This window comes from Haematobia irritans, chromosome 2 (genome assembly GCF_050003625.1).
Source record: "Haematobia irritans isolate KBUSLIRL chromosome 2, ASM5000362v1, whole genome shotgun sequence".
Classification (NCBI taxonomy): Eukaryota; Metazoa; Arthropoda; class Insecta; order Diptera; family Muscidae; genus Haematobia; species Haematobia irritans.
In genome coordinates this window covers 48,118,387-48,136,859 of record NC_134398.1, presented here as the reverse complement: position 1 = coordinate 48,136,859, position 18,473 = coordinate 48,118,387, and the positions used below count along the sequence as shown (strand labels likewise).

Genomic DNA, 18,473 nt, shown 5'->3' with positions numbered 1-18,473 from the left:
AATATAATAGTAACAGAAAAAAAACGAAATTATTATTTTACTAGGAAATAGGAAAGCTGGGCAACACTGTTAAAAAAAAAACAACTCTGTAAAATTTCATTACTAAGCCAGGCTTTTGGGTTGCCATAGCAATAAAAATAAATAAACAGTGTTGTATTTAGAATATTAGATATAAATACTTCATATTTTAAAATGAAGTAAAACAAAGTTTTGATTATTTTAAAACGATTCACAAATATACACATACAAAAAGACCCATTCTTTGAGATATGTTTTAAAGAAAAAAATTAAATATTACTTTTTGGTAATTTTGTTTGAATATATAATAATAAAAATGATTTGTAATAACCTTTATATAAATATATATTTTTTTTAATGAATGATATTTTTTAATGGTCCTTCCAAACAAAATTCTAAGTAATATTTGTGAACCGATTAAGAAAACATTTTTCTAAAAGAAAATTTCCACTTTTACGTTTTCTTTTTCCAAAAATTTTAAAAGCTTTTTTGTTGTGATGTACAAAGGTTCATTAAAACATTCGTTACAAAAAATATCATTCCAAAAAATGGGTCCCCTTTTGAGAAAAACAAAAATCTACATACATAAAAAATGTGTTTATGTTGTATGTGTTAGAGTAAGAAGTTAAGGAAATTTATTCTTTAGAGTAGTTTGAAAAAAGCGGTTTTTAATTAACAGGGAAACTAGCCTATGAAAAGAAGAATTATTGCTAAAAATAAATAAGCTGAAAAAACTATAGGGAAATATTTTCATTCAATTTTCTTTGAAATGTATGTAAAATCGTTGATATTCTATGTTGCGTGATTTTTTTTTTTGAATGAAAGCGAACGAGATTCTTGAAATTTTTTTGTTTTATTTTTGATTGAAGTGAATTTGGTGTAGGGTATGTTTTGATTAATTTAAAGTTTTGTGCAAAGTTGTGTTTTTTGATATTTTTATTTTTTTTTTTGATATTTTTATCATACAAAACTAAAGCCAAAGATTTGTTTTTTGTTTTTCGTTTTTTTAATAAATTGTTAAAGTATGTTTAACATTAATATAATTTCTTTTTTTTCGAAAAAAATGGTATATATTTTTCGTTTTTGTATTGCCACAAGTATTTTCCCAAATTCACTTGTATTGAAATCTGTCTCATAAGTATCTTTTGTAATTGAACGCATTTACATAGTATTTGCAAAGAATGCTTGAAATATAGTAGCGTTGAGTTTTGTTTATTATTATCATTTGAAAGTGTCTTAAACATTAAGCTTTAAAAATTAATAAAAATAATAATATAATAAAAATAAAAGAAACAAACTTTTTCTTACAAAAAGTGTATCATTTTTAGGTATCCAAGGACTTTGCTCAAATGACCATATAAGCTTAAATAGATTTTGGGATTGAATGTATGGATTCAGATTAATATATCCGCTGGACATTAGTACTGGCTAATTCGTTGCTAAAATACCGGGATCGCAAAATTAAATTTAGTAAAATATAGACCCAGGTAGCGAATGATTAATTTAAATTTAACAGGGGCGTATGAACAATAATAATTATTAAATACAAACGAGATCATTCATTTGTATCAAAATTCGATTTCGACAGTAGTGCAGTCGTAATATTAATTTGCAATAAACGGACATGTTTTTCATTTTTGCGACAATAACTGTTTCCAAAAAATTTTATAATTTAGAAGAGCCCAAGGACTTTGGTTTAAAAGATTTTGTATAATACAGCGACTTATCATTAATGGCGTATGGATAATTATTTGTATTTATTAGAGGTCTGAATCGAATAAGTTTTCACTACATGTATGCAATTCGCTGTCGAATATAGTACATACACTGCCTTTCTCTCAGAGCGCAAGTAGTGAAGTGAAGAGAACACTTGCTTGTCAAATACCACCAAGTACTTATCCGAAACAATATGTGTTCCGTAAAAAAGGAACAATAAAAATGTAAGTACTTGAGAAAAAGTACAACATGGATTTTCTTCACTTCACGTGGTACCACAAGTATTTCTCAGTTCTGTGCGAATCAAAACTTTCCATTATTATTAATCATAGATATGTATGTATGTCACATATTTCATATGTTTATGTATGTCACACACTTACCTTAACGTTTGCCGTTTTTTATACTAATCCGAAAACATATATTATGGAGAGTAACTGTTTTTTTTGTATTTCCGAAACTGCACGTGGTACATGGAGTACTCTATGTAGTTTTGTTCTCGTAACATACTCGACGTGATCACTCTGAGTACACTTCAATAAGAGAGAAAGAGGAATATGTGTTTGTTGGTAGTGAAGACATCAGAGTAGCAACAAGAAGTTACTCGTGGCTTTTGGTGTTCATTAAAATGTATACCAATTGTTTTGCGACTCTCTCAAGTAGATGTACTCATTTAGCAAGTACACGTATACTCTGCATTTACAAATGGAATTGTGCATACCTCTAGTATTTATTAACAATAATACAACGCTCGATCAACATCACTCTTTTTCACATTTGAATTCATTCGTTTGTATGAAAAATTTGATTTCATATTGCAGTCGTGATATTAATATGTAAAAAAGGACGGTTTTAGAAGAGTCCAATGTGGTTAAACAATTTATGATTAATACAACGACTTATTATCATAGGATTTATGCCCAACGACTGAACATTAATGCTGGATAATTTATTTCTAAAGACAGGTATCATAAAATTACATATTAAAATATCGGACCAGGTAACGAATGAGTAATTTAATAGATGAGGCATGGAGGCGTATGAATAATAGTTATAACAAGTATATAGGCCGTAAGTTCGGTCAGGCCGAATCTTATGTACCCTCCACCATGAATTGCGTAGAAACGAAAGACTTTCATCCACAATCGTTACTTGGGTTGTGGTATCTTAAAACTTCTTAACATCGTTTTCTAAATTGTGAGTTAGTCCATACGTGGCATACACTAGACAAAAAAGGTATGTATAGGTAAGTCTACAAATAATTACGAATAGATATGGACTTTTGCACGGTACGTAGGTTAGGTTAGGTGGCAGCCCGATGTATCAGGCTCACTTAGACTATTCAGTCCATTGTGATACCACATTGGTGAACTTCTCTCTTATCACTGAGTGCTGCCCGATTGCATGTTAAGCTCAATGACAAGGGACCTCCTTTTTATAGCCGAGTCCGAACGGCGTTCCACATTGCAGTGAAACCACTTAGAGAAGCTTTGAAACCCTCAGAAATGTCACCAGCATTACTGAGGTGGGATAATCCACCGCTGAAAAACTTTTTGGTGTTCGGTCGAAGAAGGAATCGAACCCACGACCTTGTGTATGCAAGGCGGGCATGCTAACCATTGCACCACGGTGGCTCCCTTACGTAGAGACCCAGAATTGAAATATGGGGGTCGCTTATATGGGGGCTATATACAATTATGAACTTGATATGGACCAATTTTTGTGTGATTGGGGATCGATTTATCTGAGGGCTATATATAACTAGAGACCGATATGCACCTAATTAGGCATGGTTGTTAACGGCCATATACTAGCACAATGTACCAAGTTTCAACTGACTCGGATGAAATTTGCTCCTCCAAGAGGCTCCAAAACCAAATCTCGGGATCGGTTTATATGGATAATCGGATAATTTTTGCTCTTCCAAGGAGCTCCGGGGGTCAAATCTGGGGATCGTTTTATTTGGCGGCTATATATAATTATGGACCAATTTTTACATGGGTGTTTGAGGCCATATATTAACACCACGTACCAAGTTTCAACTGAAATTTTGTTTTCCAAGAAGCTCCGGAGGTCAAATCTGGTGATCGGTTTATATGGGGGCTATATATAATAATGGACTGATGTGAACTAATTTTTGCATGGTCATTAGATACCGTATACTAACACCATGTACCAAATTTCAGCCGGATCGGATGATGAGACCATATACTAACACCATGTACCAAATTTTAGCCGGATCGGATGAAATTTTGTGCAGTTTTCGCAAAAATGTAAAATATTCTGAATTTCACTGTGTATTATTCACACACACAATAAAGACAAATAAAATAAGGGACACTTTTTCGAAGATAGTTAAATGTGTAATTGTGGCAATTAAATTTCTCATTGAGTTCGTTTTCAAAACTTCAATTGAAAAAAATGGTATTATTTTTTCTCTATGGATAAAGGGATCGTATGAGTAATAATAAATAAATATCAGTCTAGGTGACGAATGGACAATATTGATATATATTTGGGGCTTTGGGACGTATGAATAACAATAATTATAAATATAATAAGCAATAATATAAAATCGCAGCTTTCGTAATTTCTAAAATTTTAAGCATATAAATAAAAATACCAATAATAATAAATTTGCCAATGTATTAGACACTTTCAAAGATCATACCAAATTTGTAGAAATTTTGATAACGATAGCATTTAAAAAGCCTTAATAATTAATTAGTTAGTAGATTAAAGCAGGGACTAAAGCAATAAGAAAATCATAAAAAAATTAACATAGATTTTCTTAAATTGTAGAATGTGGTTTTGAGAGGGGTACCGAATTTTGAAATAAGAAATTCATATTGAGTTTTCTGTTTGAAAATTACTCTACCAGTACAGGGAATTAATTACGAAAAACAAACACACACATTACACAGAAAGGAAAACGCAACAACTATTGTGTGTATTCCATAGAAGAATATTATGATTTTTTTTGTTGCGATATAATCAACAAATATGTATTTGTTTGTATTATTTAAATATGGATAGATAAATATAAACAACAAAAAGGCTGATGTATTCCATATAAAAAGGCTGATGTATATAAATATAATTTCAGAAAATAGATATGCAAAGTTTTTTTTTTTTTTTTTTTTTTTTTTAATTAATCCTCCTTTTTGTTACAAAAAAAAACAGGATCTCTAACGAATAAAATGAAATAATTTGCCTTTGATTGAATGGAGACATATATTGTTTTACCAACACATACAACGATTACACTTAAAACCGAGAGAAACCCTAGTTGATTAAAGAGAGAGAGAGAACAAAACCAATTGAAAGAGAACTAAATATAAGCAACTGAAACAGGGAATCTATGATAGTATATGTGTGAAGGTGAAAACTTAATAGGTAACTGAAGGAGAAACCAAACAACATTTATGTTAGCTTAGATAGTTGAGAATTAATTATAAGAGTAAAGTGTTAACGTATAGCAGCAAAGTTAGTAAATAGTTGTTGTTATATTTCTTGTTGTAGAGAAAGAGAGATAGAGATAGGTAGATAGATAAGAAGTAGTGACTTTGTTATTGGATAGATAATTACTGAATAATTTTTATTCATTTAATTTAACGATTTTTGTTTTATATGTTGAATATTTGTATATATATTTTATTGGTATTAATATATATATGAAGATAAATATGTATTTAAATATTGTATTGTATATAGACATATATAAATGCAGTTAATTTGTTTTAAATTGTATTATTTTGGTTTTTTTTTTTTGGTTAAAAGTAACAAAAATAGTAATATTTTTAAATGCAATCGCTACCTAACAGGGGGATTGCATCAGATACTTGGGGCAATGTCTCAGCTACAAGGTTGAGAAACACTGTGAGCGATAGAAGAATTGTAACTCCTGCAAAAAAACAATAAACAACACAAGAATAGTTTCGTTTCTTTTCTTTTTTTTTATCAGTGTTATAGGTTATCCAAAAGAAAAAAAAATCAAAAATAAAAATTTAATAAACATAAATAAAAATTTATTATTATTTTTTGTTGTTGTAAAAAAAAACTATATATAGAAATTAGTTTCTTCCACATATTGTTTTGTTTGTTTGCAATAGTTTTATTTAGTTTGTTTTTGTATTCATATTATTTTTTTAGTGTAAACATTTCCTTGACTTTGGGCTTCAATTTTGTTAAACAAGTGTCGTTTTTTTTCATAAGGGGATAGGCATCTTTTTGGTTAAGGAATTTTACAAGGACCATTTTGTTTTTAAGGCAGGTTCTCTTTTTTTTGCATGGATTTTGGTTGATGGTTTGATTTGATTTAAAATTATTTTTTTTTCCTTGGTAATGGATATGAGAGGTACGTTGGAATGTTTTCAAACCAATTTTGATTTCAATATGCCGTTTCAATGATGATTTGAGTTGGTGTGTTTTGTTTTCTATGGATTTGTGTTAAGATTTTCCAAAAAACTTTTTGTGTTTTCTCTTATATTTTGTTACAAAAAGTTCAAATTTATTTCAAACAGCAAAATAATTAAATTTTAATTTACTTATTCGTAGTAAAAGAGATAAGTTGGATAGTTTACATTTTCAATTAGTAATAATAAACAATTAGAAGTAAGGAAAGCCTAAAGTCGGGCGGGACGACTCTTTTATAGATTTCACCAATTTGTAGACCAAAACTTTTGATACCACCTGAAATGCTTCAAACTTGTAAGGAGCTATATAAAAATGTATATTTTCATAACAAATACATATATTTGAATCTTAACCGATATTGATAAAATTTTTTACACCTCTATAAATCTCTAGGCTTACAATTTACATAAACTAACGCCCTGGGACGTAAAACAATATTAGTAATAATACGGGAAGTCAACACAATCTCCATAACGTATACGCCAGAGAACGGCTGCGATCTGCCGCAACCGGCCAGTGTATTTGGTGAACACCAATATTTGCAATCTTAAAACCCCAATTGGTAAAAAAAATTTCAACCACCAATATCCAATGCAACCGACGACTGTGACTGTCTCTGTTTGTTAGTATGAGTGTTGGTCTCTCGAAAACACCGTTGTAAAGCAATCACACAAATTCGTTACCCATATCTCAGCAGTTTGGTATTCTCTTATTTGTTACTCTCTCACTTCTCTTGAGCTAATGGCAACTGCTGGTAATTGTTGTTGTTGAGTGCCACACGAGTTTTTTGTTTACCGAGCGTTGTTACGATGTCAATTGGTTTAAGATTGCAAGACACTGCATACGAACATTGTTATAACTATACTAGTGGTGTTTTTATTCTCGCATTTGTATCAATGTAAAAGATCGCATGGTAATTGGTGTCTTACTCACTGCTACCGACATTTTGTGGGTAAGATTGCAATACGAACAAGTATATACGGCCGTAAGTTCGGCCAGGCCGAATCTTATGTACCCTCCACCATGGATTGCGTAGAAACTTCTACGAAAGACTGTCATCCACAAATTTCAACTCACTCGGATGAAATTTGCTCCTCCAAGAGGCTCCAAAAGCAAATCTCGGGATCGGTTTATATAGGGGCTATAAGTGATTATGGACTGATATGGACCACTTTTGGCATGGTTGTTAAATATCATATACTACCACCACGTACCAAATTTCAACCAGATCGGATGAATTTTGTTTCTCCAAAAGGCACCGGGGGTCAAATCTGGCGATCGGTTTATATGGGAGCTATATTTATGGACTGATAGGAACCAACTCCTGCATGGTTGTTGGATACCATATACTAACATCACGTACCAAATTTCAACCGAATGTGAAGAATTTTGCTCTTACAAGGTGCTCCGGAGGTCAAATCTGGGGATCGGTTTATATGGGGCCTATATATAATTATGGACCGATATCGACCAATTTTTGCATGAGTGTGTGAGGCCATATATTAACATCACGTACCAAATTTCGACTGAAATAGATGAATTTTGGTCTTCCAAGAGGATACGGAGGTCAAATCTGGTGATCGGTTTATATGGGGGCTATATATAATTATGGACCGATATGGACCAATTTTTGTATGATCATTAGAGACCATATACTAACATCATGTACCAAATTTCAGCCGGATCGAATGAAATTTGCTTCTCTTAGAGGCTCCGCAAGCCAAATCGGGGGATCGGTTTATATGGGGGCTATATATAATTATGGACCGATGTGAACCAGTTTTTGCATGGTTGTTAGTTACCATATATTAACACCATGTACCAAATTTCAGCCGTATCGGATGAAATTTGTTTCTCTTAGAGGCTCTGCAAGCCAAATCGGGGGATCGGTTTATATGGGGGCTATATATAATTATAGACCGATGTGAACCAATTTTTGCATGGTGGTTGGAGACCATATACTAATACCATGTACCAAATTTCAGCTTCTCTTAGAGGCCTCGCAAGCCAAATTTGGGGGTCCGTTTATATGGGGGCTATACGTAGAAGTGGACCGATAGGGCCCATTTGCAATACCATCCGACCTTCATCAATAACAACTACTTGTGCCAAGTTTCAAGTCGATAGCTTGTTTCGTTCGGAAGTTAGAGTGATTTCAACAGACGGACGGACGGACGGACATGCTCAGATCGACTCAGAATTTCACCACGACCCAGAATATATATACTTGATGGGGTCTTAGATCAATATTTCGATGTGTTACAAACGGAATGACAAAGTTTATATACCCCCATCCTATGGTGGAGGGTATAAAAAAAGCCACCGGTTGCAGTTCTCTGGTATACGCCATACTCAACCATATATGACAATGGGTGTGTATGATGAATATTAAAACAAGTATATACAGCACTAAGTTCGGCCGGGCCGAATCTTAAATACCCACCACCATGAACCAAATATTAGGGTTTCCGTTGAAATTTCAGAAGGGCTTGAGGACTTGAGGACACTTCCCGAAGATAAATTTAAAGATTTCACCTATGAGGACTATATCAGACTCTGGATTTATAAGAACCATTTTTGTTTGAGTTTTAGAGGAATCATTAACATCTCTTGTAAGTGTGCAAGAAAATTATAAAATAACGTCTTGATTTGAAATCTTAAATCTGTAGAAGTAAAATCTGGAAATTTTACATTGAGTTTCAAGCAATTTTCATGATCAGTGCGCCTTCTACACCCTCACGAAGTGAAGTCGGTCTATATGGAGGCATTACCAAATGGACCGATAAAAACTTAATCCGATACACGTTTTTGTGAGCCTAAAATACCAGAATATTTACAATTTCAGGCAAATCAGATAAAAAGTACGATTTCTAGAAACCCAATGAGTTAAATCGGGAAATCGTTCATTTGGGGGCTATACTAAAATATGGACCGATACTCACCGTTTTCGGCACACCTCTTTATGACCCGAAAATACCTCTAGATTTCCAATTTCAGGCAAATAGGATAAAAACTTCGGATTCTAGAAGCCCAAGAAGTAAAATCGGGAAATCGGTCTATATGGGGGCTATACCAAAATATGGACCGATACTCACCATTTTCGGCACACCTCTTTATGGTCCTCAAATACCTCTAGATTTCCAATTTCAGACAAATTGGATGAAATCTACGGTTTCTATAAGCCCAAGACCCCAAATCGGGAGGTCGTTTTATATGGGGACCATACCAAAACATGGACCGATACTCACAATTTTTGGCACACGTATTTGTGGTCCTACAATACTTCTAGATTTCCAATTTCAGGTAAATTGAATAAAAACTGCGGTTTCTATAAGCCCAAGAAGTAATATCGGGAGATCGGTCTATATGGGGGCTATACCAAATTATTGACCGATACTCACAATTTTTGGCACACGTATTTGTGGTCCTACAGTACCTCTAGATTTCCAATTTCAGGTAAATTGAATAAAAACTGCGGTTTCTGTAAGCCCAAGAAATAAAATCGGGAGATCGGTCTATATGGGGGCTATACCAAAACATTGACCGATACTCACCATTTTTGGCACACCTCTTTATGGTCATAAAATATCTCTAGATTTCAAATTTCAGGCAAATTGGATAAAAACTACGATTTCTATAAGCCCAAGACTCCAAATCGGGAGGTCGGTTTATATGGGGACTATATCAAAACCTGGACCGATATAGCCCATCTTCGAACTTGACCTGCATGCAGACAAAAGACGAGTTTGTGCAAAATTTCAGCACGATTGCTTCATTATTGAAGACTGTAGCGTGATTACAACAGACAGACAGACAGACAGACAGACAGACGGACATCGTTATATCGTCTTAGAATTTCTCTCTGATCAAGAATATATATACTTTATATAGTCGGAAATCGATATTTCGATGTGTTACAAACGGAATGACAAACTTATTATACCCCCGTCACCATTCTATGGTGGTGGGTATAATGAATCATATTATATAGTTAGGTCGAAAATCTTTGTTGTTAGTAGTAGTTTACCCCCATTTACCGTTAGTGCTACGTTAGCTAACGAACTTTTAAACCGTACTATCATCTTGTCATCTTGTCTATATATTCCATATGCCAGTTATGAACTTAACTGCTAAACATTTTTCAGTTAAAGTTAACCGGAGAGATTAACTTCTGTTAACTGGGAGTTAAAGTAAAGATTTTACTTTCTGTTAAATGGCAGTTAAAATCTAACGGAGATACATGAAAATGACCGTTAGTATCATAATTTATTATGGTTTTAAATTCCTTAATAAATAAAAATATTATATTGTATGCCATTTATTTCAAATAGTTTTATGAGTATAATAATAATATTGCTGGATGGACGAACGATACGAATTTCACAACGACTCAGATGAGTTTCTAATTTATGGACGGAAATTTTCTAATTGACTTTTTCCAATGTCCGCAAGTAATCTTAAATTTGAATAAGAAATCTCCAAATACTCCCTACACTCACGTCTATGTTATCCATAAGCGTTTGGTGAATTATTATACCCTAAACCACATAGTGATCTACCAAAAAATGTGCCTACCAGAAATATTGATTTTAGACCCCATAAAATATATACCGATCGACTCAGAATCAGAATCCTTAGTCGATCTAGTCCTTGTTGTCCGTCCGTCCATCCGTCTGTCCTTCTGTCCATATATTTGTTGTTCGCAGGATTCCGGTCGCAATTATTAACTGATTTTGATGAAATTTGGTGTATGGCGTTTCATTGGCACAAGGACGAACGCTATTGAATTTGGATCAAATTTAGATATAGCTCCCATATATATGTATCGCCCTATTTCGATAAATAGTGCCAGATTGCGCTCAATTATTAAGCGATCAGCGTAAAATTTTGCCATAAAAAATTATAATTTGCCACCCTTTAAGTGTGCAAAATTTCATCGAAATCGCTTCAGATTTAGATATAGCTCCCATATATATGTATCGCCCGATTTTCCCAAATTTGGCCATAAGTCCCGTATTTATGAACCGATCTTACTCAAAGTTGGCCAAATCTAATTTTCTATAGTACTTACTATATGTGCAAAAAATCTTGGAAATCGGTCCAGATTTAAATATAGCTCCCATATTTATATATGTATCGCCCGATTTTCACAAATTTGGCCATAAAACCCTTATTTATGAGCCGATATTACTCAAATGCAGCATAAGGTAATCTTCTGTAATATCAACTAATCCTGCAAAGTATAATCCAAATCGGTTCAGAGTTAGATGTAGGGAGCCACCGTGGTGCAATGGTTAGCATGCCCGCCTTGCATACACAAGGTCGTGGGTTCGATTCCTGCTTCGACCAAATACCAAAAAGTTTTTCATCGGTGGAAATTTCCCACCTCAGTAATGCTGGTGACATTTCTGAGGGTTTCAAAGCTTCTCTAAGTGGTTTCACTGCAATGTGGAACGCCGTTCGGACTCGGCTATAAAAAGGAGGTCCCTTGTCATTGAGCTTAACATAGAATCGGGCAGCACTCAGTGATAAGAGAGAAGTTCACCAATGTGGTATCACAATGGACTGAATAGTTTAAGTGAGCCTGATACATCGGGCTGCCACTTAACCTAACCTAGATATAGCTCCCATATATAGGTATCGGTCGATTTTCACAAATTTGGCCATAAAACCCTTATTTATAAGCCGATATTACTCAAAGTTGGCTTACTCTAATCTTCTACAGCACTGACTATATTTGCCAAAAATCATCGAAATCGGTTCAGATTTAGCTATAGTTCATAATAGCCTTATTTATTAACCGATCTTACTCAAAATTAGCAAAAAGTAACCTTCTGAGGTATCAACCAAACCTGCAAGATATCATCCAAATCAGTTCACATCTATTTAGATATAGCTCCCATATATATGTAGCGCCCGATTTAAAAAAAAATATTGCCCCTTATAACATTATTTTTGAAAATAGTGGCCTCATCTATTAACCGATCTTACTCAAATTTAAAATTTATCTCGTATAAATTTATTTTTGATCATAATAGCCTTATTTACTAACCGATATAATAAATTTATTTAAAGATGACTCGCTAAGCTCTTTTTTTACCATTTTCACAAAAATGGAGCCATAATTGGTTAAGTGGCACTGTGGACCTATGCCCAAAACGCATCGAGAAAGGATGGGAGTGTCTAAGAGGAAGGACAAACTACCCAATAGTTCTTCCAAAATGTAGGCATTTCTGTTACACCGTAATTTTTTTTTTTTTTTAATTTTTATACCCTCCATCATAGGATATACCCCCATCCTATGATGGGGGTATATCCCGTTTGTAACACATCGAAATATTGCTCTAAGACCCCATAAAGTATATATATTTTGGGTCGTGGTGAAATTCTGAGTCGATCTAAGCATGTCCGTCCGTCCGTCCGTCTGTTGAAATCACGCTAACTTCCGAACGAAACAAGCTATCGACTTGAAACTTGGCACAAGTAGTTGTTATCGATGTAGGTCGGATGGTATTGAAAATGGGCCATATCGGTCCACTTTTACGTATAGCCCCCATATAAATAACCCTCAGATTTGGCTTGTGGAGCCTCTAAAAGAAGCATATTTCATCCGATCCGGCTGAAATTTGGTATATGGTGTTGGAATATGGTCTCTAACAACCATGCAAATATTGGTCCACATCGGTCCATAATTATATATAGCCCCCATATAAACCGATCCCCAGATTTGGTTTGTGGAGCCTCTAACAGAAGCATATTTCATCCGATCCGGCTGAAATTTGGTATATGGCGTTGGTATATGGTCTCTAACAACCATGCAAAAATTGGTTCACATCGGTCCATAATTATATATAGCCCCCATATAAACCGATTCCCAGATTTGGCTTGCGGAGCCTAAAAGAAAAGCAAATTTCATCCGATCTGGCTGAAATTTGGTACATGGTGTTGGTATATGGTCTCTAACAACCATGCAAAAATTGGTCCACATCGGTCCATAATTATATATAGACCCCATATAAACCGATCTCCAGATTTGGCTTGCGAAGCCTCAAAGAGAAGCAAATTGCATCCGATCCGGCTGAAATTTTGTACATGGTATTGGTTAAAGGTTAGAGGTTAAAGTGGCAGCCCGATTAAATTTCAGACTCACTTAGACTATTCAGTCCATTGTGATAAATATATGGTCTCTAACAACCGTGCAAAAATTGGTCCACATCGGTCCATAATTATATATAGCGCCCATATAAACCGATCCTCAGATTTGGGTTGCGGAGCCTCAAAGAGAAGCAAATTTTATCCGATCCGCCTGAAATTTGGTACATGATATTGGTATATGGTCTCTAACAACCGTGCAAAAATTGGCCCACATCGGTTTATAATTATATATAGCCCCCATATAAACCGATCCCCAGATTTGGCTTGCGAAGTCTCCAAGAGAAGCAAATTTCATCCAATCCGGTTGTAATTTGGAACATGGTCCATATCGGTCCATAATTATATATAGCCCCCATATAAAACGTTCTCCAGATTTGACCTCCGGAGCCTCTTGGAGGAGCAAAATGCATCCGATCCGGTTCAAAGTAAGAACGTGGTGTTAGTATATGGTCGCTAACAACCATACCAAAATTGGTCCAATCACACACAAATTGGTCCATATCGGTTCATAATCATGGTTGCCACTAGAGCCAAAAATAATCTACCAAAATTTTATTTCTATAGAAAATGTTGTCAAAATTTTATTTCTAGAGAAAATTTTGTTAAAATTTTATTCGGTTCATAATAAAATTTTCATCATTGTCAAAATTTTATTTCTATAGAAAATTTTGTCAAAATTTTATTTCTATAGAAAATTTTGTTCAAATTTTATTCGGTTCATAATCATAGTTGCCACTCGAGCCAAAAATAATCGACCAAGATTTTATTTCGAAAGAAAATGTTGTCAAAAGTTTATTTCTATAGAAAATTTTGTTAAAATATCATTTTTGTAGAAATTTTTGTCAAAATTGTCCTTCTATAGAAAATTTTGTCAAAATTTTTATTTCTATAGAAAATTTTGTGAAAATTTTATTTCCATAGAAAATTTTTTAATATTTTCTTTCTGTAGAAAATTTTGTCAAAATTTTATGTCTACTTTGTCAAACTGAATTATATACGTATTGGATCGATCTTTTTTGATTTAATATATACCACGTATGGACTTACATACAATTTAGAAGATGGTGTTAGGAGGTTTTAAGATACCTTGCCATCGGCAAGCGTTACCGCAATTTAAGTAATTCGATTGTGGATGGCAGTGTTTAGAAGTAATTTCTACGCAATCCATGATGGATGGTACATAAGCTTCGGCCTGGCCGAACTAACGGCCGTATATACTTGTTTTGTTTTAATATGGCAATTATTTAACATGAGCCACCAAAAATTTATTAATTTATAGTAGCTGGCCGAAATCTATACCTTATGAGCAAGAACAGCCCCCATTGCCCTTATAGGTAGCAACCGCACATAAGGTATAGGATTTGATAGGAGAAGGGTCGTTACACCGATCTTATTAAAATTTAGCACAAGATAAACTTCTGTGGTGTCAATCAAACCTGGAAAATTTCCGGGTTTGGTTGACACCACACCAATCCAAATTGGTTCAGATTTAGATATAGCTCCCATATATATGCATCACTCGATTTTCCCAAATTTGGTCATAGGGCTCTTATTTATTAACTAATGTTACTCAAATTTCAAATATTGAAGTATTATCCGATCATAGTTAGAATTACATATAGCTTTTACATAAATATATTTCCCAAGTTGCACAAATTTCGATTTATTACCCACACTAATTGAGCCAATTCCTCTTTTCTAATAATGGACTCAATATTAGTGGCATATTGACTCTGTAGGTTCAGGATCAACTATAGCTCCTAATATCATACATTACTGTTCAGATTGTGATAAAACTCCCATAATCATGTACCCCTTAATGTACTTAAATATGGAAATACGGTTTATCTCCCAAACCTATACCACTCATACCCCAGAAACAATGTCTACTAATTCAGTAGGGGTTTCTTATAGTCGGCCCCGCCCGACTTTCTACTTTATTTTCTTGTTAATGTTTTATTTTAAATCGTTTTAAAAACGTGATTAGTTACTTAATAAAAATGTTGAATTTTACCTCTTTCAAGTTTATTACCAACTCGATTTCTATTTGAAGTTACTTAGTTCCTTTCAATGTAGTCAGTTCTTTTTCGGTACTATTTCAGTTGCAGTCAGTCCATGCCATTTTAGAAAAACTAAATATTAGCTTTTACTCAATGGCCACTGACACAATGTTGTAGCAATGACAATAAGAGCGTATATGTATGTGTGCAACTATTCCACAAAATTCACTAAAAACTTCAACAATAAATTCCATTTTAAATCTCAACTACAATGGCTTTGACAGTATAGTAAAATTCCAGAGACATTGTAACAAAAGTACGAAAATATTCCATTCGAAAATATTCCATTCCAAATGTATTAGAAATGTGAAAAGTTTGAAATGGGAGAAAAAAAACGTAAGTACTTTTGAGTAAATTTTGATCTCTTGATTTTGCTCATGTATGCAATGCAAAATAAGAGTTGGGTGTCTGGCCATAGGGTACAACGACACCCTTTTTTCCTTTTAAAGCTTCAACCTGAAGTCAATTCACAAAGTTATCGAACAAATTTACATATTTCTCCTTTGGCTAGGAAAAATATTTGAAACATGAGTATACTTCAAAACAGTCCCTGAAGCAGTGGTGGTAGTATTGCGAAAAATTCTTAATGGCATTACCAAGTCCTGCACACGAGTAGCAATTGCAAAAACAGGATTGTCTGCATCAACAAAATTGTCAACAATGCAAGTGTGATAACAACTCGTAATGAAAGTCATAAGAGAATACAAAAAAAAACCTGCGAATGGACTTACCCACTATAACCGCATATACAAAATGGCTAGAAACCCGGAAATGTTGGCGTCTCTGTGGCAAATTGGAAGTTTTCATGGTTTTTACCAGCCAAGCAGTCAGCAAAAAAAAAAAAAACATGGAAAATCTGTGAAAGTTATTGCACTACCACATATTTCGCTTGTCACTAGTAGAGTTCCCCCTTCTCCCACCTCCACTCCTTCCTGATTTTCATTCAAGGTTTTTAGCACGTAATCAATTCTTTGGGGCGAATGGTTGCTAAAGTTACCATTCTTATAATAGTTTTTTTTTCGTCTGTTGCCCATGGCCAAAAATCTGCATATTTGCTGAAAACCCCCCTTGGGTTTTCGTTAGAATCAGATGAGATAAGAGAACAAAATGCTGAAAACCACATAATTGGGGGTGTACTCTCCCGACACTTATTTCAAACAAGGAATTCCATTAATTCTAGGTTTCAATGTAAAATTCATAGGGAGTGTGTATGCAAATCGTAGGAGGAGAGAATATGCTTCGCATAAATGCAATAACCAAAGCTAGCTTGCTAAGTGGCAGCATACCGCATCCAGTCCTTGATATTATTAGAAGACCAGAAATCACGTTTTCCAATTAAATGGTGTTTCCATGGGTGGAATGTGAGTAGACTGAATTAATAGTAAATTATGGACGAGCAATTTTTTTCTGATATGTATTTTTGTGTGGACTATGGGATTCAGATGTGTAGAACTTTCAAATATTTACTTTGAACAAATTTATACTTATTTAGATTTACTTAAATTCTGGTTATAACCCTGGTGTCATATGATTAATATTAAATAGGGTACTATGTGGCGTATGAGTTATATCCATGATTAAATTGAATATTGATCCGTAGGCTATGAAATCTTTTGTTTAAAACTACATTTAAAGGCAAAAGGTAACATAAAACCAATCCTAGTATTATTTAAATTGTTCAGTACAATAATATTTTAAGAAACCACAGAAATTCAGTGGGGGTGGGTGAGTTTATGTGGGTCAGTTTATCAAAACCTGAACCGATATAGCCCATCTTCGAACTTGTCCTGCGTGCAGACAAAACACGAATTCTGCCAAATTTCAGGACGATAGCGCCTTTATTGAAGGCTGTAGCGTAATTACAACAGATAAACAGACGAATCTGGTTATATCGTCTGATCGTGACCAGCCCGTACTAATACCGGCTCCGATAAATTTCGCTTCTCCAAGAGGTCCCGCAAAACCAAATGTGAGAGTCGCTTAATGTGAAGCACATGGACCGATGCTCACCATTTTTGCCACCCCTCTTTATGGTTCTAAATTACCTCTAGATTTACAATTTCTGGTAAATTGAATAAGAACTGCGGATTCTAGAAGCCCAAGAAGTAACATCGGGAAATTGGTCTATATGGGGGCTATACCAAGACATAGACCGATACTCACCATTTTTGGCATAACTCTTTATGGTCATAAAATACCTCTAGATTTCAAATTTCAGGCAAATTGGATAAAAACTACGATTTCTATAAGCCAAGGACCCCAAATCGGGAGGTCGGTTTATGTGGGGCCTATATCAAAATATAGCCCATCTTCGAACTTGTCCTGTGTGCAGAAAAAAAGAGGAGTTTGTGCAAAATTTCAGCACGATTGCTTCATTATTGAAGACTGTACGTGATTACAACAGACAGACAGCCAGACAGACGGACATAGTTATATCGTCTTAGAATTTCTCCCTGATCAAGAATATATATACTTTATATAGTCGGAAATCGATATTTCGATGTGTTACAAACGGAATGACAAACTTATTATACCGCCGTCACCATTCTATGGTGGTGGGTATAAAAATATGGGAAACATTTAAATCTGAAGCAATTTTTAGGCAAAAGTGTATTTATGATTTATCGATCGATAGATGTGTACTCGTACTAGACGTATAGGAAAATTGGAGTCAGTTTTATAAGTTTAAGACTTAGTAGTTTCCAAAATCAATAGGGTTCTATTCTAACCCGAAACAGAAACTTGTGCCAAATTTGGAGTCGATTGGCCTGAAACTGCGACCTGAACTGAACGGCCGTAAGTTCGGCCAGGCCGAAACTTCTACTGAAGACTGTCATCCACAATCGAATTACTTGGGTTGCGGTAACACTTGCCGATGGCAAGGTATCTTAAAACTTCCTAACACCGTCTTCTAAATTGCAAGGTTGTCAATACGTGGTAAAGGCCGATTAAATACATATATAATTAAGTTTGACAAAATTTTCTATAGAAATAAAATGTTGACAAAATAAAATTTTGACAAAATTTTCTATAGAAATAAATTTTGAAAAAATTTTCTATAGAAATAAAATCGTGACAAAATGTTCTATAGAAATAAAATCGTGACAA

General features: G+C 34.2%; 1 protein-coding gene across 1 annotated transcript in view; it reads right to left on the bottom strand.

Annotated features, from left to right (window-relative positions):
• The window catches only part of LOC142224204 (neuronal acetylcholine receptor subunit alpha-7-like), a 1,091,332-nt gene that overhangs the window by 30,299 nt on the left and 1,042,560 nt on the right, over positions 1 to 18,473 (bottom strand). The window contains exon 11 of the mRNA XM_075293985.1: positions 5,552 to 5,638. Within this exon, the coding sequence (XP_075150100.1) occupies positions 5,552 to 5,638 (87 nt within the window). The remainder of the gene's footprint in view (positions 1 to 5,551; positions 5,639 to 18,473) is intronic.